General features: G+C 48.6%; 2 protein-coding genes across 3 annotated transcripts; one reads left to right on the top strand and one right to left on the bottom strand.

Annotated features, from left to right (window-relative positions):
* Window positions 1–7150: 7150 nt before the first annotated feature.
* LOC135981402 (uncharacterized) lies at window positions 7151–15213 on the bottom strand. Its single transcript, XM_065583739.1, has 2 exons — window positions 14270–15213; window positions 7151–7827 (listed from the first exon to the last, which is right to left on the bottom strand). Exons 1-2 carry the CDS (start codon window positions 14790–14792, stop codon window positions 7283–7285), a joined length of 1068 nt encoding a protein of 355 aa, XP_065439811.1. The 5' UTR covers window positions 14793–15213; the 3' UTR covers window positions 7151–7282.
* A 4641-nt stretch (window positions 15214–19854) lies between these two features.
* LSM5 (LSM5 homolog, U6 small nuclear RNA and mRNA degradation associated) lies at window positions 19855–26786 on the top strand. Of its 2 annotated transcripts, XM_005302727.4 has the most exons (5): window positions 19858–20045; window positions 23615–23710; window positions 23966–23993; window positions 24920–24992; window positions 26525–26786. In XM_005302727.4, exons 1-5 carry the CDS (start codon window positions 20000–20002, stop codon window positions 26555–26557), a joined length of 276 nt encoding a protein of 91 aa, XP_005302784.1. In that variant the 5' UTR covers window positions 19858–19999; the 3' UTR covers window positions 26558–26786. The 2 variants fall into 2 exon arrangements, with proteins under 2 accessions (XP_065439812.1, XP_005302784.1); XM_065583740.1 differs by lacking the exon at window positions 24920–24992 and having other exon boundaries at window positions 19855–20045.
* Window positions 26787–27923: the final 1137 nt, after the last annotated feature.

The raw sequence follows: 27923 nt of genomic DNA, 5'->3' as shown, positions 1-27923 counted from the left end.
ACTCCCTTGAGAGTCCCACAGATCCTTTTGTTGCTGCCTAGGCCAGCGTCCTTTGTTCCTGTGAGGCTGGGCTGGGTTTGTCCCATACATGCCCTGATGAGGTGTGAATTGCCTCTCAGCTCTTGGAGAGTTTTTGCCTGGGCTTATTTTAAGACATGAAGATACATTTTCAGCCTCATAACTACATACATGAAATTATAACCTATAACCTTACTATAGCATTACTTGTAACAATTACTATAACAGCACTATAACAACCATGATCAGTGCATCATGAGCCTTCCGAAGACACCCAACATGACAAACTTTGCATTGGATACCACACAATCGTTTTATAAAGATGAACATGGGGGTGTAGGGTGTTTCCCCAAGGTACAGAGCGTCATACAGGCCCTCAGTCATTAAGCTCCCCTGTAGAAATCAGATGAAAAGACTGTTTCTAAAAGCATAAAAAAAATGCTCCAGGAAAATCTCAGCATTAACACAATACCCAAGGGCTCAAACTATAACAATAGATTAAAGCCTATAATTACATAATATCTCTCAGCTTCAACAGAATTCTATTATATAGAAAATATACTTTAGGGAACAAAAAACTCCAGAGAACAATCTGTCCTGGCAGCCAAATGATTAGTTATTAGGCCTTTTCTGTCTCACTTTTTTTATTGTTATAATTTCAAGAAAGAAAAGTGATATGAAATATTAGCCACTGTCTCCTTTAGTGAGAGCTACATCACTCAATACTATAAAAAGGGCAGGGGAATACCTACTTTTCATATTCAGTTGATCAAAGAAACGAAGTGTGAAACTGCTCTCACTGCTATGTGACGTAGACGTTGGATAAATCCTAATGATTTTTTTTCATTGTTCAAAATTCTCTTTCCCGCTATGTGAGGCAATAGAAAGGATAAAAAATTGTTCTGCAAAATGCCAGGCCATGTAATAAAACAGGGATCCTGCTGCTATATCTTAAAGCAACTTGCTTGCCATATTCCCTGCATATTCTGCAGCTCGCCCTATTCATTTTGTACCCGTGTACTTATGAAAGAGGAAGGGAGGTGGATGTTGTGATATACACAGTTGGAACAGTCACAGACACATGCAAAGTGCATCTTCCTTATGGAATTTACTCACTCTGTGCATAGCTAATATACAAACAACACAATTAACCATATGTTAACCAAAGCCCTCTTATGCTTAGCTGTAATATTTTAATAATATTGACTGCTACTATACCGTTGGCACAATAATTAGAGGGACTTTCTTTAACTGTTACTGCATTCTTAATTAATGACAACCAGGAACTGCCAACTCTTTTTTATTTGCAGTGATGCTTCTTTAATGGATATGCTTTAAATCAAATTTATCTGATTAGAAACACATTTCCACATCCACTATAATATTATCTTAGTTGAAGTCTCAAACATACATTTCTATTTCTCAGATAAAGGCTTAAATTCAGCAGAATTTTATCTTCAGCTTTTCCACTGCAAAAGACTTTGGAATATGCTTTTGCACGTAATTCTGCTCATTTGTTAGTAGTGTGACCATTTGCAGAATTAACTAGTGTAGGATTTGTATTTGGTTCTAGTTTAGACAAATTATATGTATGGAGATAGGGCATATCACAGGGTGAGCTGGCTTTTAGAGGAGTTGGGACTCAGCTGCACCTGCGCCAAGCTTAGTTCACCTCCCCAGATGAATGAAATGAGAGCAAAAGGGTCACACGATGGACAGCATGTAACAAAAACAAAAAAATTGCCTGCTGGGATTGAAGAGCAGATAGTGAGCAGAAAGGAGAGTTGTGAGCATTGTTCTATAGTGTGGGAGGCTGGTCAGGAAAAAGCCTCTGGGAGCTAGTCTATGTTGATCAGGGGAATTCTTTGAGTTTTGTGTTTAAACAACAAATTGTGCCCTGAGATAAGGGCCTGAAATAGACTTGTGTGTGTCATTCATTCCTCTTTGGACTGGTGAGACAGCCTCCAGTGTACTAGGGAAACGGAGGGGAGGAAGGACAAGGAAGTTAGTGATAGCAGAGGGTGGAGTTCAATATATGTTTGCATGTTCTACAGAGTATGAGGAAGTCAAAACTTATTTTATACAGACACAACATCTCTATTTGGATATTTAAAATACCCAAGGAGACATCAGTTAAAAAAAACCTAAAAAGATAATTAGAAAAAGTCTACAACTTTGTTAAAAATTACAGAAAAAGGCAATGAGGCAAATGTTGGAAAAAATACAAAAGTACAAACAAAGGCTCCTATCCTGGACAAGATGGGCGTTAAGTACATGAGTAATCCCATAACTTCAATGGGACTGTTCAAATGCTTAAACCTAAGTATATATGTCAACAGAGAGAACTGTGAGCATTTAACTCTAAATTCCTACAATTCCCTAAGAAGTGTGCGGGTATCCCACAATACAGTATTATTTCTCACAAGGCAGCATTCCTGAAGATGGCGTGGAAGACACTGGGATGGCTTCCTACAGTGCAGTATGCCTTCTGCAATACAAATTAACACTGTCTGGACAGAAAGCATTGGCACCAACAACCATGTGTGAACACACTCTGCTGAAATAGTTTTGTTGTTGACACTGTATTGGCTGAACTTTTGGTGGTAAACTTTCTAGTATGGACAAGGCAAGGTTTAAAAACTTTTTAAAAATAACAAAATAAAAAAGAATGAAAAATGAAGTTTTACACATACAAGACAATAGGAAAGGCTAAAAAAGTGCCTTCCACTGCACCTTTCTCCCACACTTATGTTGTCTGCTTGGTTCTACTATTAAAAGTAGCTGAGCATCCACAATTCTTGAAAGGCATGCAGCACTTCAGAGTCAGTAGGACTAGTCAAAATATTTAGTACCATCATCACACTTCAAGCATTGCCACTTTGGATGCCAATCCAAGATGGGGCACCCGTGTGCATCTTTAGCTTGTAAACTCTTTTTGAGTTGGGATTGTTTATAGTTTGTGTACATGCATATTGTTAGTGCTAACCAAATTAAATGACCAAAAAACTTGGCTAATGCAGAGTTAAGGTTGCCCAGTGATGTCTCATGCCCTAACAGAATGTAGGAGAATGCATAACTTAAGCTTCTGAAAATCAAGAAATGAAAATGTAAGGTGACACAAATGTAAAAACTCTGAAAACTAGGAAATACAAACCTGCGGGTGGCTATATTACAACAGAAAAACTTCAAAAACAGACTCCAACGAGAAACTGCTGAGCTAGAATTGATATGCAAACTAGACACAATCAACTCCGGTTTAAATAAGGACTGGGAATGGTTGGGCCATTACAAACATTGAAATCTATCTCCCCTTGTAAGTATTCTCACACTTGTTATCTAACTGTCTGTCTGTGCTGGGCTAGCTTGATTATCACTTCAAAAGTTTTTTTTTTTTCTCTTAATTAATTGGCCTCTCAGAGGTGGTAAGACAACTCCCACCTGTTTATGCTCTCTGTATGTGTGTATATATATCTCCTCAATATATGTTCCATTCTATATGCATCCGAAGAAGTGGGCTATAGTCCACGAAAGCTTATGCTCTAATAAATTTGTTAGTCTCTAAGGTGCCACAAGTCCTCCTGTTCTTCTTTTTGCGCATACAGACTAACACGGCTGCTACTCTGAAACCTAGGAAATACAAAGTTATGCTTCCCCATGCAACACAGTCTTCACTCTGCTCTCCCAAGAGTTGGTAATAGCCACGGGAATTGATTAAAGGCTTGTCTACACTTACATTTCATAGTGCTCTAACTTGCTGGCTCAGGAGCAGGGCCGGCTTTAGCAAGAGCGGGGCCCGATTCTTGCTTGAAAGCCCCGCCCCCAGGAATCGGGCCCCGCTCCAGCCGGGGTCGAGGGGCTTGGGTCTGGGCCGGAGCTGCTGGGGCCGGGTCCAGGGGTGCTCGGCCGGTGCGCTCGGCCGGGGCCAGTACCCCGGCACCTCAGCCGAGCCAGGCCGGAGCCGCTCGGGCCGGAGCCGCGGGGCCAGGACCGGGCCGGTGCGCTTGGTCGGAACCGGGGCCGGCGCCCCGGGGCCCGAGCCGGGCCGGAGCCACTCGGGCCGGGGCCGGGGGTCCTCGGCCAGCGCTGGGGCCGGGCCGGAGCCACGGGGCTGGGGCGACGCGCTCGGCCAGAACTGGGGCCGGCACCCTGTGGCCCGAGCCGACCTGGCCTGGAGCAGCTCGGGCCGGGGGTGCTTGGCCGTGCCCGGGCCGGAGCCGCGGGGCTGGGGCTGGGCCAGCGTGCTCGGCCGGAGCCGCGGGGCCGGGGCTGGGCCGGCGCCCTGGGGCCCGAGCTGGAGCCAGAGCCGCCGGGGCCAGGGGTGCTTGGCTGGAGCCGGACTGGGCTGCGCCTCACCGGATCCCTCCTCGCGCCCCCCCTGATCTGATTCGCGGGAAGCAGGGGAGGGGGAGGAGCGGGGGGCGGAGCGTTCAGGGGAGGGGAGGAGGGGGAAGTGATCTGGGCTCGGAGTGGACAACTGCGGGGCCCTCTTAGCGCGGGGTCCGATCCAGCTGAATTGGCCTAAAGCCGGCCCTGCTCAGGGGGGTGAAAAATCACCCCCCTGAGCGCAGCAAGTTTGAGAGCTTTAACGTGCAAGTGTAGACCCAGCGCTCAGAGCTAATCCCCTTGTGGAGATGGATTACCAGGAGTGCTGAGAGAGCTCTCTCCCAGCGCTCATACGCGACCACACTCACACTTCAAAGCAGTGCTGTGGGATCGTTCCCGCGGCAGCGCTTTGAAGTTTCCAGTGTAGACATACCCTAAGAAAGAATTATTTGCTTTGAGCCTTTCCCCCCGCCCTTCAACTCAACTTTCCTCCTTGCCACTCCATGCCTCTCATAAGCTTGGAGGGGCCATGGAGAGGTGGGAAGGTTGTTGGGCTGTGAAGTGTGCCTATAACAGTCAGAGATAGGAAGGGGCAGAAGAATGGAGATGCAGAGTTCCTACCCCAAACCTGGGCCCAGTATATAGGGAAGGACCTCTCCCTATCTATTTGCAGCACAGGAGGCTGAGAGGTGTGAAGAAGCCTCAATTAGATTTTTCTCAGCAAACATCCCATGGAGATGAATACAGCTTGAAACAGGAGGTCTGAGATGTATGAACTGCACCATTCATCTCAGTGGGTGTTCTCATGCTGCTCCTCAGGGCTAGTCTACACTGACTGCGCTTTAATGTGCCTTGTGTGGTCGTGGCACAGTGCTGGGAGAGAGCTCTCCCAGCGCTCTAAAAAACCCACCTCCATGAGGCGTGTAGCTACCAGCGTTGGGTGCACTGAAACTTGCTGCACTCAGGGGTGTGTTTTTTCACACCCCTGAGCCAAAATGTTGCAGTGCTGTAAATTACCAGTGTAGACAAGCCCTCAGTCTCAGTACTTGTGAACCTGTCCTATGCACGTAGGGCACATCTGCACTGGCAAAGTTACATGACCGGCAGTTACAGCGCCGCTCAGAGAGCGCAGAAGAAAAACCGCTGTTGTGCGTTCACACTGAGAGCTGCCTGCGCAATAACCTGTTCACACTTGTGGCACTTGCAGCGCTATTCGGAGCAATGCACTATGGGCAGCTATCCCACAAAGCACCTCTTTCTCTTTTGCCACTAAGAGTTGTGGGACGGTGGAGGGGGTCGCGGGGCCTCCTGGGTCCTGTCCCAATGCCCTGTGAGGCATTGCTTCGCATTCCAGCAATCTATGTGCTTCCATCTGCATTTGGTGCCATCTTTCAAGGGTTTGTGTACTGCATGCCCTGCCTTTTTTGGGCTGCAGGGTTGGATCCCGAACTGCTGACCAGTATGCTGCTCACTCTGACCAACATGTCACGAGTGGCAGTGGAGTTATTCCTTAAACTACAAAGGCAAGAGAAGTGCGACATTGATCATGCCACAAGTAGGACCTCTGACACAAGATTGCTTGTGGCATTCATGGAGGTGCTGACCACAGTGGGATGCTGCTTTTGGGTTCGGGAAAGAAGCACTGAGTGGTGGGATCACATCGTGATGCACGTATGGGATGACGAGCAATGGGTGCAGAACTTTTGCATGAGGAAAGCCACATTTATGAGACTGTGTGATAAGCTCACCCCAGCCCTGCGGTGCAAAACCATGAGAATGAGAGCTGCCCTGTCGCTGGAGAAGCGTGTGGTGATTGCACTGTGGAAGCTGGCTACTCCAGACTGCTACTGATCAGTCGCTAACCAGTTCGGAATGGGAAAGTCAACTGTTGGAGTCATGTTGATGGAAGTGTGCAGGGCCATTAATCACACCCTGCTCTGAAAGACTGTGACTCGGGACATTGCGTGACATTGTGGCTGGCTTTGCACAAATGGGCTTCCCTAACTGCGGAGGGGCGATTGATGGCACGCACATTCCAATTCTGGCACCAGACCACCTAGCCACCAAGTACATTAATCGCAAGGGGTATTTCTCAATGGTTCTCCAGGCGCTTGTGGATCACCGTGGGCATTTCACAGACATTAACGCAGGCTGGTCCGGAAAGGTGCATGACGCACGCATCTTTTGGAACACTGGCCTGTTCAAGAAGCTGCAAGCAGGGACTTTCTTCCCAGATCAGAAAAGCACCGTAGGGGAAGTCAAAATGCCCATTTTGATCCTGGGAGACCGCGCCTACCCCTTAATACCCTGGCTTATGAAGCCATACACGGGGCAACTTGACAGCAGCAAGGAGCAGTTCAACAACAGGCTAAGCAAGTGCAGAATGACTGTTGAGTGAGCATTTGGCTGTTTAAAACCCCACTGGTGATGCCTGTATGGGAAGCTGAACATGGTTGATGACAGTATTCCTATGCTTATAGCCACCTGCTGTGCGCTCCATAATATTTGGGAAGGGAAGGGTGAAAGCTTCACTCAGGGCTGGACCGCAGAGGCTCAGCGCCTGGAGGCTGAGTTTGAACAGCCAGAGACCAGGGCTATTAGAGGGGCACAGTGCAGGGCCATAAGGATCGGGGTGTCTTGAGGCAGCCATTTGAAGCTGAAAGCCACTAATATTTGTTGCTATGCTTGGGATTGCAGTGCTTGTAATGCTAGGAGGTGATTGGTGCACATGATGCAAGAAGGGGCTTAACATAATTGTATGTTGCTTTGCAGTGCTCTTTTTGCTTTCACTTAATAGAATAAAGATTGCTTTCAAACCAACACAATTCTTTTATTAAAAGACAACTGGAGGAGAGAGTCAAATGAAAAAAGTAATCAGCAGGGAGGGAGATGGGGGATGGGAGAAGGGAAGGTCTCAAGAGGAGGAGGGGTCCTGGGACGACTACAGATTTGTGTATGTCCAGGGATCATACCCAACCTTCTCCTTTGGAGTACAATGCAGTGGGTGCTGTACTTCAGCTGGGCCAAACTGCAGAGGGTTGGGTGTTGAGTGTAGTGGGAGTCCACAGTGCTGGACTGTGAGGAGGGAGCAGTGGAATGCTGCGGGTAGAGTGGAGCCGGGAGGTTGATAACAGTGTGTTGGCAATGTGTGGGGGGCGCATGGGAAAGAGTTTTGTGACAGCGGCTGCAGGGAAGGGCGGGCACAGCACTGCTCGGTTTGAAGAGCTAGTATCGCCTGGAGCGTGTCCTCTTGGTGTTCCATAACGTTTAGGAGCCGCTCTGTGGCTTCTTTCTGGTGTGCTGCGTTCTCCTTTTGGTCCCTCTTCTCACTGTCCCACCACTCCTTCAATTCCTTTTTCTTGGCGGCGGAGTGCATCATAACATCACGCAGAAGGTCCTCCTTAGTTCTTCTTGGCCGCTTTCTAATTCTGCGCAGCCATTCTGCCATTGATAACAAAGAGGGAGACTGGGCTCCCAAGGTCATCTCTGTGAAGTTTAAACACAACATTTTACAGAAGCAGTATTGTTTGCAACACAGACAACACTGATTCAGTCTTTAAAACACAGCCAGTACTCACACACCTGTCACTAACTGGCTGACCCCAGGCAAGCACACATGAGCCACAACACCCCTAAAATGGTGAGCAGCCGCAGGGGCAGGGTAAATCACTCTTCCCTGCTGTACACTGGGCACGTGGCTCTAAGGGGCACCTGATAATCATACCTGTCCCCACACTTTCGACAGGATGTGATCATTATGGAAGATATCTCTGTGACAGTGTACCCCATAAGGCTTTATGGGGAGGGGGTGCTTATAAATGTATGTATGACATAACTGGAATATGTTTTGTGCTGCCTGTGCCATGTAACATATCTCCGTAAGGGTTATGATCTACTATATCTATTCATCCTATTTGTACGTATATATCATTTTCTACTCGAGCTTAAGAATATGGGCTGTATGCTTGCCTGATTTCTAAGTAAGCTTTGTGAGGCATTTGGTCAGCTTCTTTAGGAAGGAATTTGCCAGGTTAAGTACCTGATCAGGAGACACTTAGGGAACAATGCATCTTGGAATGCTCCAATCCACATGAGAAGTCTTCCTGGAGACATGCAAGATGCCATGTGGACAATGCAAAGACTGAGTCATGCAGGGGCATGTGACTTGCCCAGGTGACTCCAAAACTCCATCTTGGAGCTGGGCTTTGCATAGGAGGGAGGTCTCCACCCACAAGAGAGAGTCTACTTAAACCTGTGGGAGACCCCTCCATTTGGTCTTCAGCTGGCTAAAGAAGGAGCCTCTCCACCCCCCCCCCAGGATACTTGAAGGAGACTAAAACAAAGGACAGTAACTGCAGGGGGTGTGAGTGATTGCTGGACCCAGGCTAAAAGGAGATTAGCCTGTAAAAGGGAGCACTCTGGAACTGGTGAGGAAATTATCTGTATTCAGTTTGATTAGGCATAGATTCGCGCATTTTATTTTATTTTGCTTGGTGACTTACTTTGTTCTGTCTGTTACTACTTTGAACCACTTAAATCCTACTGTCTGTATTTAATAAAATCACTTTTTATTTAGTAATTTACTCAGAGTATGTATTAATACCTGGGGGAGCAAACAACTGTGCATATCTCTCTATCAGTGTTATAGAGGGCGAACAATTTATGAGTTTGCCCTGCATAACCTTTATGCAGGGCAAAACGGATTTATTTGGGTTTAGACCCCATTGGGAGTTGGGCATCTGAGTGCTAAAGATAAGCGCACCACTGCGAGCTGTTTTCAGGTAAACTTGCAGCTTTGGGACAAGTGATTCAGACCCTGGGTCTGTGTCTGGAGCCAGACAGGAGTGTCTGGCTCAGCAAGACAGGGTGCTGGAGTCCTGAGCTGGCAGGGAAAACAGACGCAGGGGTAGTCTTTGCACATCTGGTGGCAGCTCCCAAGGGGGTTTCTGTGATCCAACCCGTCACAGTGGCGTAGTCGAGCAGGATCTGTGCATAGTTGATTGCTTTGAGATACTGGTAGTGATTTTAAGTGAGTTTTAAGTGTGGTGGCTGGAGAACAGACAAAGTGGTTACTGGTTTGTTATTTTCTGTTTGCTTATTTCGGGCAAGGGAAGTAGGGACAGAAAAGGAAGCTCTCTGTTAACTAAGAATCCCCTGAGCTGAGTGCATCTCAGTTCCAGTGAACTGCAGAGTGGTTGTAGCCCAGCACGAGAAAGCAGGACAATGAGTACCAGTGACGCTGCTATTAAACTAAAGCTGGCCAGGTTGGAAGCAAAAGAGAGAGAAAGTGAACATAAGAGACGGCTGGAACTAAGACAATTAGAAATTAGTGCCATGGAGGCAGAACATGCAAGGGAAGAGGCTGCCCACAAGAGAGCTATGGAGGTCGAGGCAGCGAGGGCGGAGGCAGAGGCAGCGAGGGCGGCAGCGAGAGTGGAGGCAGAGGCAGCGAGAGAGGCAGCGAGGGCGGAGGCAGAGGCAGCTGCCCACGAGAGGGCTATGGAGGCCCAGAGGGAGGCCCGGAAGCATGAACTGGCTGTTATGGAGTCAAAGAGACGAAACCCTCCCCCTGCTGGCTCCACTTCCCCGAAAATCCATAAATGGGAGCGGCTATGTCCACAGTATGATGAGTCCAGCGATATTGCCGAATATTTCATCACCTTTGAGAGACTGTGCACCCTCCATGCCATCCCTGAAGATCAGAAGATGACCACATTGATAGCAAAATTGACTGGCAGAGCTCTGGACATATTCAATAAGATGCCTATTGATGATGCTTCAAACTATGGTAAATTTAAGGAACTGGTTTTGAAACAGTTTCAGGTTACACCTGAAACCTACAGGGTTAAATTCAGGAGCCTTAAGAGGGGATCTGGATTAAGTAATGTGGCTTATGCCAATGAAATGAGAGATTTGGTAGATAAATGGGTGCGGGGGAGAGGAATTACCAGCTTTGAAGGGATGTGTGATCTAGTTACTCAGGAACATTTCCTGAATATGTGCAGTGATGAGGTAAAACAGTATTTGTGGGACAAAAAGGTAAATGCAGTGGGTGAATTAGCTGAGTATGCTGACTCTTATGAACAAGCCCAAGCTGCAATCAAACACAAACCACTGGCAGAAGGGTATAAGGTTGGGGGAAAGCAGAATCACCGTTTTACCCCGGGGTCTGGGAAAAAAGAGGCTGGGCGGTCACCTCCCCATTCCCCTGGTACTCGACCCAAATTTCCTGTGCAAGCAGAGGAGCCCAAGAGGTGCTATCATTGTAAGTCCACTGAGCACCTGAGGAATAAGTGTCCCTTACTGAGTGAAGCTGCGGCTTCTCAGAGCCAGGCTGTGGCCTCTTTCCACACAGGATTTGTAAAGCTTGCTTCCACACAACCCAGCAATGAGCATATGCATGCTGTTAAATTGAATGGTCAAATGCTTCTTGGATTAAGGGACACGGGTGCTGAGATTTCTGTGGTCAGGAGGGACCTAATCCAGGAGAAGGATCTGTTGCCAGGTAAAATGGCAGAATTAGAGCTGGTCGGGGGTTACAAAGTCCTTGCACCTTTAGCTAAAGTACACATGCAAACTCGGGATTTGCAGGCTGAGCTGACTGTTGCAACGGTGGCACACAATTTTGCACCGTTTCTACTGGGGAATGATTTCTTTAGTGTGGCAGAATCTGTCCCAGGGTTGGTTAGCAGTGAGAAGGAATCTTGTGCCAAAAGCCCCAGAGGGGGGGCGAAGTCACACAGACTGCTGGGGGAATAGGAGGGTGTCTCTTAGATTCCTCTGCAGCAGTAAAGGATGCAGCTTCAGGGGCAGGGCTGATTGTAGCCTGTTCCTGTAGCTCTGGGGCTCAAGGGAAGTTCCAGAGGGAGGAGCTGGGTTCCTGTAGCTCTGGGGCTCAAGGGAAGTTCCAGAGGGAGGAGCTGGATGAAGCCCGCTCCTGTCCCCTAATCATCTCCCCGGGGGAGGGGGATGTACCACCTTGTAGCAAGGAGGCCACCACAGCTGCTGACTGCCAGGAAGTTGCAGGTCAGCAGGGGGCCGGGCCTGCCCTGGGGTGCACAGAGGTGTGTGTCCCAAAGGTGGAAGTTGGGGTCCTGGGGACCACTGTGGTGGGAACAGGCCCCAAGGACTCTATAGCTGAGTGCCAGCCCAACCCGAGTGGAAGGGGAGGGATTTTGCGGGCCAGTGAGAGGTCCGTTGTAGCTGGTAGCTGTGAGTCCACAGCTGGGGCAGGATCACCTTCCCTTTCAGGGGACACAAGAGTGTCGGACCCAGCGGGGAGCCCAAAGAGGGAAGCCCAAATGGAAGGTCAGGGGGGGCCAGAGAGTCCACCCACCTTTTGTGGGGAGGGGCTTTCCCAGGAGGAGGGTGAAAAGTCTGCATTCGAAATGCCAGCCCCCTCTGCTGTGGATCAGGTTTTAAGGGAAACCTGGGGGTCAGGTCTCCAGGATGAGGGGGTCTATCCAGCTGACCCATTGGAAACAGAAAGTGGGGTGCCCAAAGGGGTCCAGAACACCCCAGGGAAAGCTGCTGTTCTTGCTACACTTGCAAGAGATACAACTCTCTCTCCAAGACAGGGGGGGGGAAATCTCTTCATAGGAGGGACTTCACAAGGGAGGGGGGCCCAGCCCAGAGAAACTCCAGAGGGAGGGGCCGAGGACAAGTATGGTTGTAGTACACCCTTTCCTGGCCAAAGACCCAAGCACTTGCCCGAACTAGAAGTCTTCCCCAAAGAGGCAGAGGAATCTGCATCAGAGGGTCTACCAGAGGGCACAGAGAACTGGGAAAATGCAATGGATGCTAAACAAGTCAACTTGAGTGAACGAAGCCTGTCCACTGTAGATTTGCTGTTAACCTTGTGTCTTTTGCTAATTCACCTATGGGATAAAACAAAAGAATTCACACTAGTGGTAAACCCTTTAAAGATGTGGAACATATTTGATTTGTGGAATAAGCTGTTATACATGCTGGGGATGGTGACAGGACAGCCCCACCAGCATGTTACTTTACAGCCCATACCTGTAAAAAGCAGCAAAAGCAGAACAGGCCTATGCTGCTGTGTAGAAGGGGAAACTGAGGCACACCGCCTCATGGCATTGGTGGCTAAATGCCAAGATACCTCCACGTTAATGAGTATTGCTGCCTGCATTCTGTTAGCAATACTACATCCCTACCTGTTTGCAAGCATCTGGGGACCAGGGACCCCAAAACGGGCTAGAACCCCCAGGAGTGACATCATATGGTTTCAAGGTACTGAAAGGAAGTGTGACCAGAAACAAACAGAAATTTTACAGGTACTGCCTCCGCCATGGACAGTGTCCAAGTCTCTGGCAGTAAGTTCAGGGGGAGGGTGTGACAGTGTACCCCATAAGGCTTTATGGGGAGGGGGTGCTTATAAATGTATGTATGACATAACTGGAATATGTTTTGTGCTGCCTGTGCCATGTAACATATCTCCGTAAGGGTTATGATCTACTATATCTATTCATCCTATTTGTACGTATATATCATTTTCTACTCGAGCTTAAGAATATGGGCTGTATGCTTGCCTGATTTCTAAGTAAGCTTTGTGAGGCATTTGGTCAGCTTCTTTAGGAAGGAATTTGCCAGGTTAAGTACCTGATCAGGAGACACTTAGGGAACAATGCATCTTGGAATGCTCCAATCCACATGAGAAGTCTTCCTGGAGACATGCAAGATGCCATGTGGACAATGCAAAGACTGAGTCATGCAGGGGCATGTGACTTGCCCAGGTGACTCCAAAACTCCATCTTGGAGCTGGGCTTTGCATAGGAGGGAGGTCTCCACCCACAAGAGAGAGTCTACTTAAACCTGTGGGAGACCCCTCCATTTGGTCTTCAGCTGGCTAAAGAAGGAGCCTCTCCACCCCCCCCCCAGGATACTTGAAGGAGACTAAAACAAAGGACAGTAACTGCAGGGGGTGTGAGTGATTGCTGGACCCAGGCTAAAAGGAGATTAGCCTGTAAAAGGGAGCACTCTGGAACTGGTGAGGAAATTATCTGTATTCAGTTTGATTAGGCATAGATTCGCGCATTTTATTTTATTTTGCTTGGTGACTTACTTTGTTCTGTCTGTTACTACTTTGAACCACTTAAATCCTACTGTCTGTATTTAATAAAATCACTTTTTATTTAGTAATTTACTCAGAGTATGTATTAATACCTGGGGGAGCAAACAACTGTGCATATCTCTCTATCAGTGTTATAGAGGGCGAACAATTTATGAGTTTGCCCTGCATAACCTTTATGCAGGGCAAAATGGATTTATTTGGGTTTAGACCCCATTGGGAGTTGGGCATCTGAGTGCTAAAGATAAGCGCACCACTGCGAGCTGTTTTCAGGTAAACTTGCAGCTTTGGGACAAGTGATTCAGACCCTGGGTCTGTGTCTGGAGCCAGACAGGAGTGTCTGGCTCAGCAAGACAGGGTGCTGGAGTCCTGAGCTGGCAGGGAAAACAGACGCAGGGGTAGTCTTTGCACATCTGGTGGCAGCTCCCAAGGGGGTTTCTGTGATCCAACCCGTCACAATCTCATCACTGAAGGTGATCAGGGAATCAAGGAAGGGTCTTCTCCAAGCCTGCGGCTTCCGTCCTGGCCCCTGTGTGGCTCACCTGTATGCAGCAATGGTTCTCCCCACCCACTGTGATGGCACAATGGCGTGGGAAAGTTACCGTTAATGGGGCAAGAAACAAAGTAGCACTGCCAAGGAACCTGCAGCAGCGGATTGCCCAATATCTCCACAAGGGTTTCCTGGAGATCTCTGAGGGAGATCCCCGTGAAGTGAGGGAGGCTATCGACAGCCTGTTCCACCGCTCAGACTAGGCATGCGGTGGGAGACAAGCCTGCTTTCTGCAACCCTCCTGCCCCCAACAACTCGCTTCAGCAATTCCCAAAATCAGATCCACTTACCAGGGGCCTCCTCTCCTGTTTGCGCTTTGCCAAGATCTGACTGCTGTGACTGGCTAGGGTCCTCCGGGGTAGTAAAGAGCTCATGGCTGAATGCATCTCTGGCCTCCGAGTCATCCTCTGCCTCTGGGTCCCCCTCTCCCTCTTCGTCCAAGATTCCCTCCTCCTGGCTCGGTCCACTCTTGACTGGCATGTGAGCCAATGAAGCATCCACAGGGGCCTTCGCAGTGGAGGTAGGGTCGCCACTGAGTATCGCGTCCAGCTCTTTGTAGAGCCAGCAGCTCGTCGGTGCAGCACTGGAGCGATGGTTTGCCTCCTGCGCCTTGTGGTAGGCGTTCCGCAGCTCCTTCACTTTTACCTTACACTGCAATGTGTCCTTGTCATGGCCCCTTTCTATTATGCATCGTGAAATCTGTCTGTAGGTATTGTAATTCCTACGACTGGAGTGCAGCTGGGACTGCACCATAGGCGCCAACTTCCCCCCCCCCCCGACTCCACCCTTTCCCCACCCCTGCCCTGCCCCCATTCCAACCCTTTCCCCAAATTCCCCGCCCCAACTCAGCCCCCTCCCTGCCCCTATTGGACCCCTTCCCCAAATCCCCGCCCCGGCCCCTCCCTCCCAGCACTTGCCGCGCAAAACAACTGTTTCGCGACGCAAGTGCTGGGAACCCCATACTCAAATGATCCCAAATTTGGACCAGTAACACTACAGAGAACTGCATGAGGCAAACCAAATTTCAAGCTGTGACGAACTGGGCCTGTTCTTACTGTGGTCTGTGAATGCTGACAGGGGAGTGTGGCTAGGATGGTCTGCACTGGGGGATGGGAGTCTGCCCGAAGGCGAATACCTGAGCGTGTAACATGAGAGCCCAGGAAGGGGTTGGAGGCCAGGTGACACCTTGGCCCGGGAAACTGAACAAAGGCTGTGGGAGGGGTCGCTGAAAGCAGAGTGCTGGAAGCGGGCTGGAGAGATGGCTGGGGGGGCCAGAGATGGCTCTGACCCCCCAAAGGGGGGTGGGCTGGGATGCCCTGGGACCCCAAGCTGGACCTAACTGAGGGGGGCCCTGTTGTCTGTGCCTGCAAGACCTGTCTTGGACTGTATTCCTGTCATCCAAATAAACCTTCTGCTTTACTGGCTGGCTGAGAGTCATGGTGAATCGCAGGAAGCCGGGGGTGCAGGGCTCTGAGTCCCCCAATACTCCGTGACAACTGGTGGCAGCGGCGGGATGTACTGCACCCCATGGACAGCGCTTCCTGCAGTAAGTGACTGGGGAGCAGTAAAACGAAGGGGGATTGACGGGGACCAGGCATGCTGAAGAGTGAGAGAGAGACGGTTATTACCCCTGGGAGTGTGTGACCAGCGAGAAGGACTTTTGCGGTAACAGGGTCCCCCGGGGGGATCGCAGCGAGTGGTCCCAGGGGCGGAGGAGTCTGCAGCTCGACCCTGGCAGAGAGGTGGTGACCTCGAGAAGGGCTGGCACACTAGGGGTCTACCTGGGAACTGTGGGGAGCTGTGAGCACACAGGCCGGTGAGTGGCCAGCAGGAAGATGTATGCCAAGTGGCTTAAGAGCGACCTGGTGGAGCTGTGCAAGCAGAGGGGGCTGTGCATTGGGAGGCTCACCAAAGAACAGCTCGTTGCCCGGCTGGAGGCGGAAGATCGCGCGAATGAACTGATCCCTGCGTCTCAGGGAAGCGGCCTGGCAAATGCAGCGCAGGCACCAGTGTCTGTCCCAGCTGGGAGTGGTCAGCCGTCTGCTGAGGGCTTCCCGAGACCCCTCCTTCCTATGCCTAGGGGAAGGGTGGGGAGGAGCCCAGCAAATACCGAGGGCGCCGTGACCCCCCCGGCCAGCAGGGGATCCTCCCGGCGAAGCTCGCCGGCCAGCAGAGGATCCTCCCGGCGACGTTCGGCATCCGTGGAGCGGAATTGGCTGGAATGGGAGAAAGAGCTAAAACTGAGAGAGCTGGAGGATCGTGAACAAGAGAGACAGCGTCAGCATGAACGGGAGGAGAAAAAGAGACAGAGACAGCATGAAGAGAGACAGCGTCAGCATGAACGGGAGGAGAATGAGAGACAGCGTCAGCATGAACTGGAACTGGCGAGATTGAAGGGCAGCGAACCCCCGGCTGCGGTGAGTGAGGGGGGACCCAGGACTGCATGGAGCTTTGATAAGTGCATCCTGGCCCCACGCAAGGAGGGGGAGGACATGGATGACTTCCTGGAGGCCTTTGAGACGGCCTGCGAGCTGCACCGGGTTGATCCCGCGGACAGACTCCGGGTCCTTACCCCCTTACTGGACCCCAAAGCCGTGGCATTGTACCGCCAACTGGAAGAGGCAGAGAAAGGGGACTACGAACTGTTCAAAAAGGCCCTGCTACGAGAGTTTGGGCTGACTCCTGAGATGTACCGGGAAAGGTTCCGGAGTCAGGATAAAACCCCTGAGATCTCATATCTGCAACTAGCCGTCCGCATGGAAAGATACGCCAGCAAGTGGGCTGATGGGGCCCAGACGAAGGAGGACCTGATTAAACTGCTGGTACTGGAGCAACTGTATGAGCGGTGCCCATCCGACCTGAGGTTGGTGGACAGAAAGCCAGAGAACCCGCGACACGCAGGGCGGCTGGCCGATGAGTTTGTAAAGAGCCGGTCAGGGGGTGGCAGGGAGGAGCCCCAAAGGAACAGGCCCGCTGCGATGCAGAGAGAGAGTCACCCTGGGACCTCCCAAAGGGGGAATATGGGGAATCCTCTCCCATGGGGAATGCCCAGCGTCAGGGACAACCGACCGGCTTAAGGGGACCCACGGGACATGAGCTGCTATTACTGCGGCCGAAGAAGCCACGTTCGGGCCCAGTGCCCCAAGCTCAAGGACAGACTGAGCAGACCGAACCCGCACCGGGTTAACTTGGTAGAGGCCCAGACGGACGAGGGGCAGGCTTCTCACGCAAGAGGGGCTGGCAGCTTATCAACGGCTCAAGAGAGAGAAGGGCCCCAGGCCAGCTCCTCTAGGGGGCTGGATGCTCCAGACTCAGGGTTTTTGGTTTATACGGTAGGCGCGGGGCTGTCCCTCCGGAGAGAGTACCTTGTTCCCCTGGAGGTGGATGGGAGGAAGGTCAATGGATACTGGGATACGGGCGCAGAGGTGACGCTGGCCCGGCCCGAGGTGGTGGCCCCAGATCAGGTGGTGCCCAACACCTACCTGACCCTGACGGGGGTGGGCGGAACACCAGTCAAAGTGCCCGTGGCAAGGGTACACCTGAAGTGGGGGGCCAAGGAGGGCCCCAAGGATGTGGGGGTACACCCGTATTTGCCCACTGAGGTATTGATGGGAGGGGACCTGGAGAACTGGCCAAGCAACCCCCAAAGGGCACTGGTTGTGACCCGCAGTCAGAGCCGGCGAGGGGCACTGCGCCCTGGCCTTGGGGGGGGTGCCTTGCCTGAGGCGCAGGACCCTAACCTGGTGGGGAGGGAACGCCCAGGGACACGGCTCAGGGAGGCTGCAGCTTCAGACCCAGCGGGCGAGAAAGAGCAGGTGGCAATCCCTGTCCCAGCTGCTGAGTTCCAGGCCAAGTTGCAGAGAGACCCCTCCTTGCGGAAGATAAGGGACCTGGCCGACCTCAATGCGGTACAGACCATGGGACGAGGTGGCCGGAAAAGGTTCCTGTGGGAGAAGGGGTTCCTGTACCGAGAATGGGCTCCCCCAGGGAAAATGGAGTCAGGGGGGATCAGGAGGCAGCTGGTGGTACCCCAGAAGTATCGCCGCCAGCTGCTGTGCCGGGCCCATAACATTCCTCTCTCAGGGCACCAGGGAACCTGGCGTACCCAGCAGAGGCTGCTACGGAGCTTTTACTGGCCTGGGGTCTTCGTTACTGTCCGACAGTACTGCGGATCCTGTGACCCCTGTCAGAGGGGGAGGAAGGCCTGGGACAAGGGGAAAACAGCTTTAGGACCCTTGCCCAGCATAAAGGATCCTTTCCGGAGGGTGGCCAAGGTTAAAAGGGCGGCTCTAAACCAAGAGAGCCCAAAGCACAGACCTCCAGACTGGAGCGCTGGGAGAAGACCACAGCCCAGTTGGAACCCCAGAGGTATGGGGGTGGGAAAAGGGCACAGGCCGCATAAACCTTCCCACATGCGAACTGCGAGTGCCATCAAGCACCCCCGACCTAAGGGGGGGCGTGAAACTGGAGGGGCCTGGTGTAATTCTCACCAAGGAATGGGAGGGATGCGGGGGCATCCATGGGAATGGGGGTAGGTTCGAACTTCCCCGGGTCACTGGCTAAAGTGGCCCTGCTCAGTTCGGTCTCGAAGGAGGGAGATGTGACGAACTGGGCCTGTTCTTACTGTGGTCTGTGAATGCTGACAGGGGAGTGTGGCTAGGATGGTCTGCACTGGGGGATGGGAGTCTGCCCGAAGGCGAATACCTGAGCGTGTAACATGAGAGCCCAGGAAGGGGTTGGAGGCCAGGTGACACCTTGGCCCGGGAAACTGAACAAAGGCTGTGGGAGGGGTCGCTGAAAGCAGAGTGCTGGAAGCGGGCTGGAGAGATGGCTGGGGGGGCAGAGATGGCTCTGACCCCCCAAAGGGGGGTGGGCTGGGATGCCCTGGGACCCCAAGCTGGACCTAACTGAGGGGGGCCCTGTTGTCTGTGCCTGCAAGACCTGTCTTGGACTGTATTCCTGTCATCCAAATAAACCTTCTGCTTTACTGGCTGGCTGAGAGTCATGGTGAATCGCAGGAAGCCGGGGGTGCAGGGCCCTGAGTCCCCCAATACTCGGTGACACAAGCCAATCTGAGTAAGCAATTGGAATTTTAGACCACTTAGTAGAGTCAACTTTTAAACAGAAAGTGATGCTCAACCTAAACTCAGAGTAGAGCTGGCACTCCGCTATAATATGGTGCTGATGCTAGCGGGTGCAGAGTTGCAGCCACAATGATATTTTTGCTTAGGCCTTGCCTACACCCGCTCCCTGAGAGGTGGTAACTAGAATTCTTCCGTCAGCCTAGTGCTGTCCACACTGGGGTGGGGGGTGGGGTTTAAATTGTTTTAGATACGTCTCTTGGAGTGTGGATTGAGAGATGTAACTATACCAATGGAAATTCCTAGTGTAGACCAGGCCTGAGTATTTGATGTAGCATTGCCATCTGTGAGGTACAAAAACCTGGGCCATCCAGGAGGACCCTGAGCCCATCAATCCGGACAGTTGGTGGCAGAGTATATCGAGCACCTTTGTGGATTTCCCAAGGCAGCTGCCACAAAAAAGGGACTATCCTGAGAGAGCCTGGACAGGAGCCAACCCTAATTTGGAGGCTCATTGTCAAAGCCCCTGTGTTTTCCATTGAATTTGGAAGGTGGTGGCGGAGGGGTGCTCAGCATCTCTGCAAATCAGGCCTTGGTGGCACCTGCCCTGCTACAGCCAGATAGGGTGACCAGATAGCAAGTGTGAAAAATCGGATGGGGTGGTGGTGGTGGGGGGGGGTTAATAGGAGCCCATATAAAAAAAAGCCCCAAATATCTGGACTGTCCCTATAAAATCGGGACATCCGGTCCCCTACAGCCAGAACCTCGGAGTCGCAGCCGCCCGCGCCCGGGGACCCCAGCTACACCACAGCGAGAGCACGATGACTCTGCCATCCATTGGCTAGGGCTGCTAGCGGAGGCAGCTCCGAGAGCTCTTCACCCGCCGCCCCCCTTAGCCCTCTCTTCCGATAGCTGCGATTGGTTAGGTCTGGTTTCAATATGGCGGCCAACGCGACTACCAACCCGTCTCAGCTCCTGCCGCTCGGTAACTAGCTCCGCCGCCCAGGGACAGGGCGTCCCGGCTTGCTCCGGCCCGGGCGGGGGCTTTGTTTTTAGGCTGCTGTCGGTGACGCTGGGGGAGGGGCGATCTCAGGCTCCCCTCCTGACGGGGTTGGGGCGGGTCTCGCGGGCCGTTAGTGCCCGGCCCCGGGACCCGCCCGCCAGACCGCGGCTCGCACCGCGCAGCTCCAGGGCGGGAGGGGCAGCGCGCGCTCCCCTCCCCCACCCCCGTGGCTAGGCTCCTCCCCGCCCAGGCTGCCGGCAGGTGTATCCCGCCCCCGGCTCTTCAGCGGGCAGCCCGGCAGCACCAGAAGCGGCGGGTGCCCGGGCTGGGGGTGGCTGTTGCTGGAGTCTCCCCCCCCCCCCCCCCCGCAATCGGGCGTGTCTGCAGTGCCCCCCCCCCCCCAGCGTGTTTTTAACTCGGTGCCGCCGCTAGTCGTGAGGGGCAGAGTGGCTTCACCGGGAGCTGGGGCCGCGATTCCCAGCTCCAGGAGACCCAGCGACCAGCTCTGGTCCAGCTCGCTCGCTGCGGCACTCGGAGTCCCCGGACAGCGTCCGTGGGGTGCCCGGCTGCGGCTACGCTCTAACTTTAACTTGTTTAGGCCTAGTGCAGGTGTCTCTCTGCCCGTTGGGGATCATACCCCCAGCTACACGTGTGGAGACCTGCCTGAGGGCTCAGCCACTCCGCACTTGTCTACTCTTAAAACGCTGCAGAGTGGACAAGGGCAGCGGTTCTCCCATCGCTGTAGTTAAACCACCTCCATGAGGGCTAGTCTAAGGCCTTGTCTACACTCGCGGATTCACAGCACTGCGCGAGTGTAGTCACGCCGCCAGCGCTGCACGAGCTCTCTGTGATGCATGCAGCAAGTGCAGCGCTGTGAATTGCCAGTGTAGCCAAGGCCTCAGGGTAGGTCTATACTTACCTCCGGGTTCGGCGGTAAGCAATCGATCTTCTGGGATCCCGGAAGTGCTCGCCGTTGACGCCGGTACTCCTGCTCCGCGAGAGGAGTATGCGTAGTCGATGGGGGAACCTGCCGCCTGTGGAACCGCGGTAAGTACCTTGTGGTTCGAACTAAGGTACTTCGACTTCAGCTACGTTATTCACATAGCTGAAGTTGCGTATCTTAGTTCGAACTGGGGGGTTAGTGTGGACCAGCCCTAAGGGCAGGTCTACACTACCCGCCTCAATCGGCGGGTAGAAATCGATCTCTCAGGGATCGAATTATCGCGTCTCGTCGGGACGCGACAGTCGATCCCCCAAATCGACGCTTGTACTCCACCAGTGGAGGTAGGAGTAAGCACTGTCGACGGGGGAGCCACGGAGGTCGATTTGCCGCCGTCCTCACAGCGGGGTAAGTCGGCTCCAATACGTCGAATTCAGCTACGCTATTCGCGTAGCTGAATTTGCGTATCTTAAATCGACACCCCTCCCCCCCCCAGTGAGGACGTAGCCTAAGGGCTTGTCTACACTGGCACTTACAGTGCTGCAACTTTCTCACTCGGGTGTGAAAAAACACACCCCTGAGCGCAGCAAGTTTCAGCATTGTAAAGCGCCAGTGTAGACAGTGTACCAGCGCTGGGAGCCGCGCCCCTCGTGGAGGTGGTTTTTTTAGAGCACTGGGAGAGCTCTCTCCCAGTGCTCTGATGTGACTACACAAGCCATGTTAAAGCGCTGCCACTTCAGCGCTTTAACTTTGCCAGTGTAGAGTAGCCCTAACAAGAAGGGCTACATTGACACAGCTGCTCTGATGCAGCAGCACTGCTGACTGGAGAAAGCTCTCCCAGTGGCATAATTACTCCACCTTCGTGAGAGGCAGAAGTTGTGATGGTGGGAGAGTTTCCCACTGTTATAGCATTGGTGTGGACAGTGCTTAGGTCACTTAGCGATGCAAGTTACAGGTTTTTTCATAACCCTAAGCAACATAAGTAATATCAATATCAAAGTGGCAGTGTAGACTTACCTTGAGAGGCGGTAGCTAGGTCGATGGACTTAGGTTGCCTTAATGCAGCTCAGGGGTCTGGATTTTTCACACCTCAGACCAAAGTAGTTAAACAGACCTAATTTTCTAGTGTAGACCAGGCTTTGGCTTTTGACTCAGGCTAGTTTGAGTTTATCCCCAGGCTCGTCTATAACCTTTAATTGAAATTGCTAACCAGAGTTAAATATTGAGGGCATGGCTACACTTGCAGATGTAGAAAGCAACAGAGGGTCCTGTGGCACTTTTAAGACTAACAGAATTTCTGTTAGTCTTAAAGGTGCCACAGGACCCTCTGTTGCTTTTTACAGATTCAGACTAACACGGCTACCCCTCTGTACCCCTCTGATACTTGCAGATGTAGAGCTCTTTGAATTACACCGGCCTTCATAGAGCACAGTAGGGAAAGCGCTGTAGACTGTCCACACCGACAGCGCATTGGCGTGGCCGCATTAGCAGCTCTTGCAGTGGCCACAGAGAGCAGTGCATGGTGGTAGCTAACCCAGCATGCAAGTGACTGCAACATGCTTTTCAAATGCAGGGGGTGGGGGGTGTGTGTGGAGTGTGACAGGGAGTGTGTTGTGTGTTTGTGGGGGGAGAGCACGTCAGCATGCTGTCTTGTAAGTTCAGACAGCAGCAGACCTCAAAATAACTTTTCCTTATATAAGATTCTATTTCTCTCAAAGATTTTCTAGAATCAGGAACATTAAGAAAAAACGGTTTATGATTAATAGGATACGGAAGGAAAATGTGTTCAAGGTTCCTAAAACGTAAATTCTTGATATATCTGGAAAGTGCCTATCACATTGTGGGCACTACCAAAACAGATGAACAGTAATAATAATATTCTACCTTCACCACAAAGTCAATTGCTACATACTTAAGCTTGGGAGGATTATATTTTTATCCCTAAATATTGGTAAACATTGATTTCGCTGTACACAAACTGATGAAAACATTATTTCCATCGATACTTGAAATTTCCAAGGGCAAAATAAGAAAAATGTTGCTTGAGAACTTATTAGAGTTTGCTATAAGGATATTTGTATATTTTGATAATTTATTTTTACATTATAAAACTTTAAGTTTTTGAATTTCAGTGTCTGTCATTAAATAATTGTCAGATCCGCTATAATTTACTGTAGCTGTGAAAATGTAAATGGATTAAAAATTGGGGTGGAGAGAAATGCTTAAAGCCCATAATTTTGCAAAGCTGTGAAAATTTAGATAAAAATCTTAAAAAAAAAAAAAAAAAAAAAAAAAAAGGTTAAAAATAAACAATCTGTCAAAATTATAAAAGTGAAAATTAAATTCTGCTAAGCCTATATATATATTTATATAGTGCTCAATATGTTCTAGGTGTTTTACAGATATCTTAGGATGCACCTTATGATTAATAGTGGTTATAAAAATAAAAACTATTTTTGCATATACGGTTTTATAAGTATTCTTGGTAATCATTTTGAATGTGTACAGTTTTGCCACATATTCTTAAAAGGAATGTGTTAAAAAAGCTGACCATTTAGTATATGTTTAAGTTTAGATTGTAATCTTGTATAAAATATTTTCTGATTTACAGAGCTTGTGGACAAGTGTATAGGTTCACGTATTCACATTGTGATGAAGAGTGATAAAGAAATTGTTGGCACACTCTTAGGATTTGATGACTTTGTCAGTATCCTTTAAATGTAATATTTGCTATTTACCAATTTTCTTTTTAGAATAAGCTTCATTATTTAGCTGTTTCTTTGGATATTTTGAATTAGGTGGCTAGAATGAATGCTTCTACTTTTTGCATGGATAAATATGCCACACTAGCTGAAATTATTTTAAAAATTAGGCCACACCGTTTTTATAAAATGAAAATACAGGTAAAGTTATTAAATCAAGGCTATTTTAGTTCTTTGTTTTCCTTGACAGTAGACTTCAGACATGGTGTTAGAGGATGTTACAGAGTTGTAAGTATTGCTTCTGTTTTTTTGTGGCTATTTGTGTGCTTTTTTTTCTTTTTCTTTCCCATTTACGGAAAAAGTATATTGAATTAGGAAGCAAACCATTTTGACCTCTTTAAAAGATTTGAGTAATTTAGGCTTTAAATTTAAACTATTTGTAAATAATCCAATGGGAATTCATTCTGTACAGCCAGCTCTTAAATAGCTGTGTGTGGCAGGTGGCAAAGTCAGGTGCTGAGTGTGCTTAGCACACCAGTATCCATGCTTTGTGGTTTGGCTTTCTATTCTGACTGGTAGGTAACAGGTCATCTGCTAACCAGCTATAGAGCACTTAAAGATGTATTGCCTTTGCAAAAGGTGAAACTTCTTGTACCTCTTCTTCACTGCAAACAAAAAAAAAGTTTTTGAACTCAGCCTGGTAACTCATGTGAAGGCTATAAATTGCCTTGTCTTTACTAGGATTTCACATTGAGTTAGTAGACTCGGATTAAGGATTTTCTTTTCTTTTTGTACTGAAGTTGGCCTCACAGAGTGGCAGTCACTCATTTTGTCATATTAAATTTTTTTAACCTTTCCTGTTCGGCACCCTTGACTCTTTTCCCCTGAACTCCATGTTGAATTCTCCATTAGTTTAATGTTTGTTTTTGACACATAGGCAAAGAGTTAAAAAGTAGGTGTAATCTGGGATAAGAAAGCATTTGTTACCTTTATCTTGCAACATTATTCATGTTGCCAGTTGAAACTTTTTCATATGTTGAGGGCAGTGGAGGATGTCCCCAAAACTGTATTGTGATTCATCTAAATTCTGTGTTACTCTTGGTAAATAACCCAGCCTATTACAGAGCCATGTGTAACTACAGCTCTTACCACAAGTCCAGATTTATTTTGTAAACTTTATATACTAAATATTTTTCTTCCTAATGTTTGATCAGTGAAATCACACCTGAAGGAAGAAGAATAACAAAATTAGATCAGATCTTGCTAAATGGAAATAACATAACAATGGTAAGTCAGGTATACTACTTCTTTTTGCACTGGTTCTTAGTATATGTGGAATTCAGTTATTGACTAAATCATTCAACTAAGATTGACCTCATATTTATTTTAAATTTTAAAAACATGTTCTGATGGAATAATCACATGAAATCTCATACTGTAATCCTAGACTTAAATTTCTTGATTACACATGTTGCATGTTGTTTTGAAAACAAAAGTGAAAATATAAGCATGAACTTAGTTGTATCTTAACGTACAGTAAACTTAGAACATAATACTCCTGATGCATGCGAATCGGGGCTGAAGCAGTAATTGATTATTGTAGGTCTGATACTGCAGCCAATATTTTATTTTTCCTATTGCCTGCTATGAGACTATGGGCCAGATTTTGCACCAGAGAAGCTTAAGGCCCACTGTAATCAGAGGGACTAAGTACTTGCTTAAATGTTGTAGGATGAGGACCTGAATGACTAAAGACTGCACAATAATACCTATCATGGTAATCTGTTTTGTCTATTGTCTTTAAAGAAAAAAACTACTTGTTCAATTTTTGTTTTTTTTAAATAAAGAGAAATGTCCGTAAAATAAATGATAGTTCCTATATCTTTTTTACATTTCTTTCTTTAAAGTTTATTGAGTTAAAGCATTGCTCTTAAACTGCACTCTGAAGAGAGCACATGGTGCTGTCTTGCCTCTTTGTTACAACTGCATCTGTGAATGTCCAGGCTCTTCATTATAAAGCAAGTCTGTTTGTAAAAGCAGCTGGAAATGAGCAGCCAACCTGTATACCTTTATTTGGGGCTGCTGCTACACAAGAAGAAGAAGAGAGGAGACAGGAGCAGAAAAACTGTTCCTCATTTAGGAAGTGAACTTTATAGTCCATCTACTTTTAAAAGTGTGCTATTGTGTTTTTAAACTGAAAATCTTCCCACCAACTGAATGCCAAAGAAAAGAAAATTAGTAGCAGTTTTTTATCTAGACATTCCTTTTTATTGTGTTGAATGTTCCTACATTTCTTGGTTTCTCATTCCTGAAACATATCTAAGCATGCATTTATCTGGTGGCAACAGATTCCCACTGGAGTGAGGAAAAAGTTTTATTCAATCATGACTTGTTGGCTAAAATACATATATAAAATGAGATCAGATCAAATATTAATCAGTCATGGTATAAATGATACACAATATAGGCTAGAAAATTTCAGAATAGGAGTTTAGCAAGCACAGGAAGTTTCACAACATTTTACTATCTTATAAAAGCTATAATGTCACTCATTTTATCTGATTATTTAGCTGCTCTTTGTAAGAATAGAATTAGGGAATGATTTAGTTCAAAATGGGTCAGTTTACCTATAAAAGTACACGTGTGTTATGTTCTAGTATTACTTTAAATTTTCCATCTGTTTTAAAAATATTTTCAGTAGTGTTTAATAATAAATATGTACAAAGTCATATCTGACAATTCTCACTTTAAATCTTGAAATCGAACGTGTACTATGCTTCTTCATACTGCATCTCTTAAATTGTCCTTTTCTTATACAGCTGGTTCCTGGAGGAGAAGGACCTGAAGTGTAAATTGATTCATTTGTCATCTATGAAGACTCTTGTTATATATTCTGTTATCTCAATGGAGTGCTTTTGGTTTTCATTTTGTTTACATTTAAAGTTGATATTTGATAAAAGGTAAAATTTCCTATTCAGGGAAGATGCATTGCTGATGCTGACTTTGTAAGTTAAAATCATGACTTTATTGTAAAGACCGATCTGCTGTTCAGAATAAAACAAACATTTTCTTTTTGTTAAATATGCTGGTTGGTTTTATTTAATGCAGTAGAAAAGATATCTGCAGTTATGATCTTTAAAAATAAAAAATAGGAAGAAACAAGGAACTTGAGATCAGAAAGGTTTCAGAGTAGCAGCCGTGTTAGTCTGTAGTCCACGAAAGCTTATGCTCTAATAAATTTGTTAGTCTCTAAGGTGCCACAAGTTCTCCTGTTCTTCTTTTTGAGATCAGAAAGTTAAGGCTGAGACTCAATCTCTAAGTGACTCAATAGCAAAATAGTACCACTCAACAGTAAGTAGATTCTTCTGGATGCTTTTCCTCTTGACCCAGAGGGCTCAGCTCATTGGATGTGATTCCAGGTTTGTTAGAGCTTTTCTAAATAAAATAAGAAAATGGTGCAGTCTTTAATGTAATGGACAAGAAAAATTGAGATTGGTTCTAAAGTATGCCCCCTGCAGCTTATTACTTCTTTACACTCTTCCCCTTTGGTCTCCTCCTGCCTTGGAGAAAGATCACAGCTGCCTGCCATTACTGCACAGATGTGCAGTAGAGAGGGATGGACCTTGTTGTGGGCAACTAATGAATTGCCTAGTATCACCAGAAAAGGAAAAGAGAATCAGTGGAAAGGGCTTGGTGAAGGAGAAGACTCCGGGGGTGGGAAAGTATGCCAGAGAAATTGTTCTTCTGGACTATGCTGAAGCAAATGATGTCCTTCTACTTTATCTGACTGAGGTAAGCCATGGTCTCTGTTTGCTGGGATCCTGGCTGACGTAAGCTGAGGGCAACTTTGTGTAGTCTTAAATGGGGAAAGGCCTTTTTTTCAGTAAAACTTCTCAGAGTGTATTTGTTTTGAGAGTCTGAATTATTTTTTGTCCTGCTTAGACTGGCCTGTGAGAGTCAACCTTCAGTGGCTTCCTCTGTCCTTCCCCCTCCAGCCTCTTCTGTGACAATGGTTTAATTCTATTTATTATTTTACAAAAGTGCTAACTTTCTGTTGATTAGAACATTATCTTTACATACTATTTAACCCCAAACTCTCTATTTCATTTACTAGAAAATTGATTGTCTTCACTCCTTTTAAATGATACTGGGTCCAGCCAGCACAATTTTCAGTCTTCTCTATCCTCATAGTTATTATCCTAGTCCTCACTCTCCTGA

This window comes from Chrysemys picta, chromosome 2 (genome assembly GCF_011386835.1).
Source record: "Chrysemys picta bellii isolate R12L10 chromosome 2, ASM1138683v2, whole genome shotgun sequence".
Classification (NCBI taxonomy): Eukaryota; Metazoa; Chordata; order Testudines; family Emydidae; genus Chrysemys; species Chrysemys picta.
This window is presented reverse-complemented; position numbering and strand designations above follow the sequence as displayed.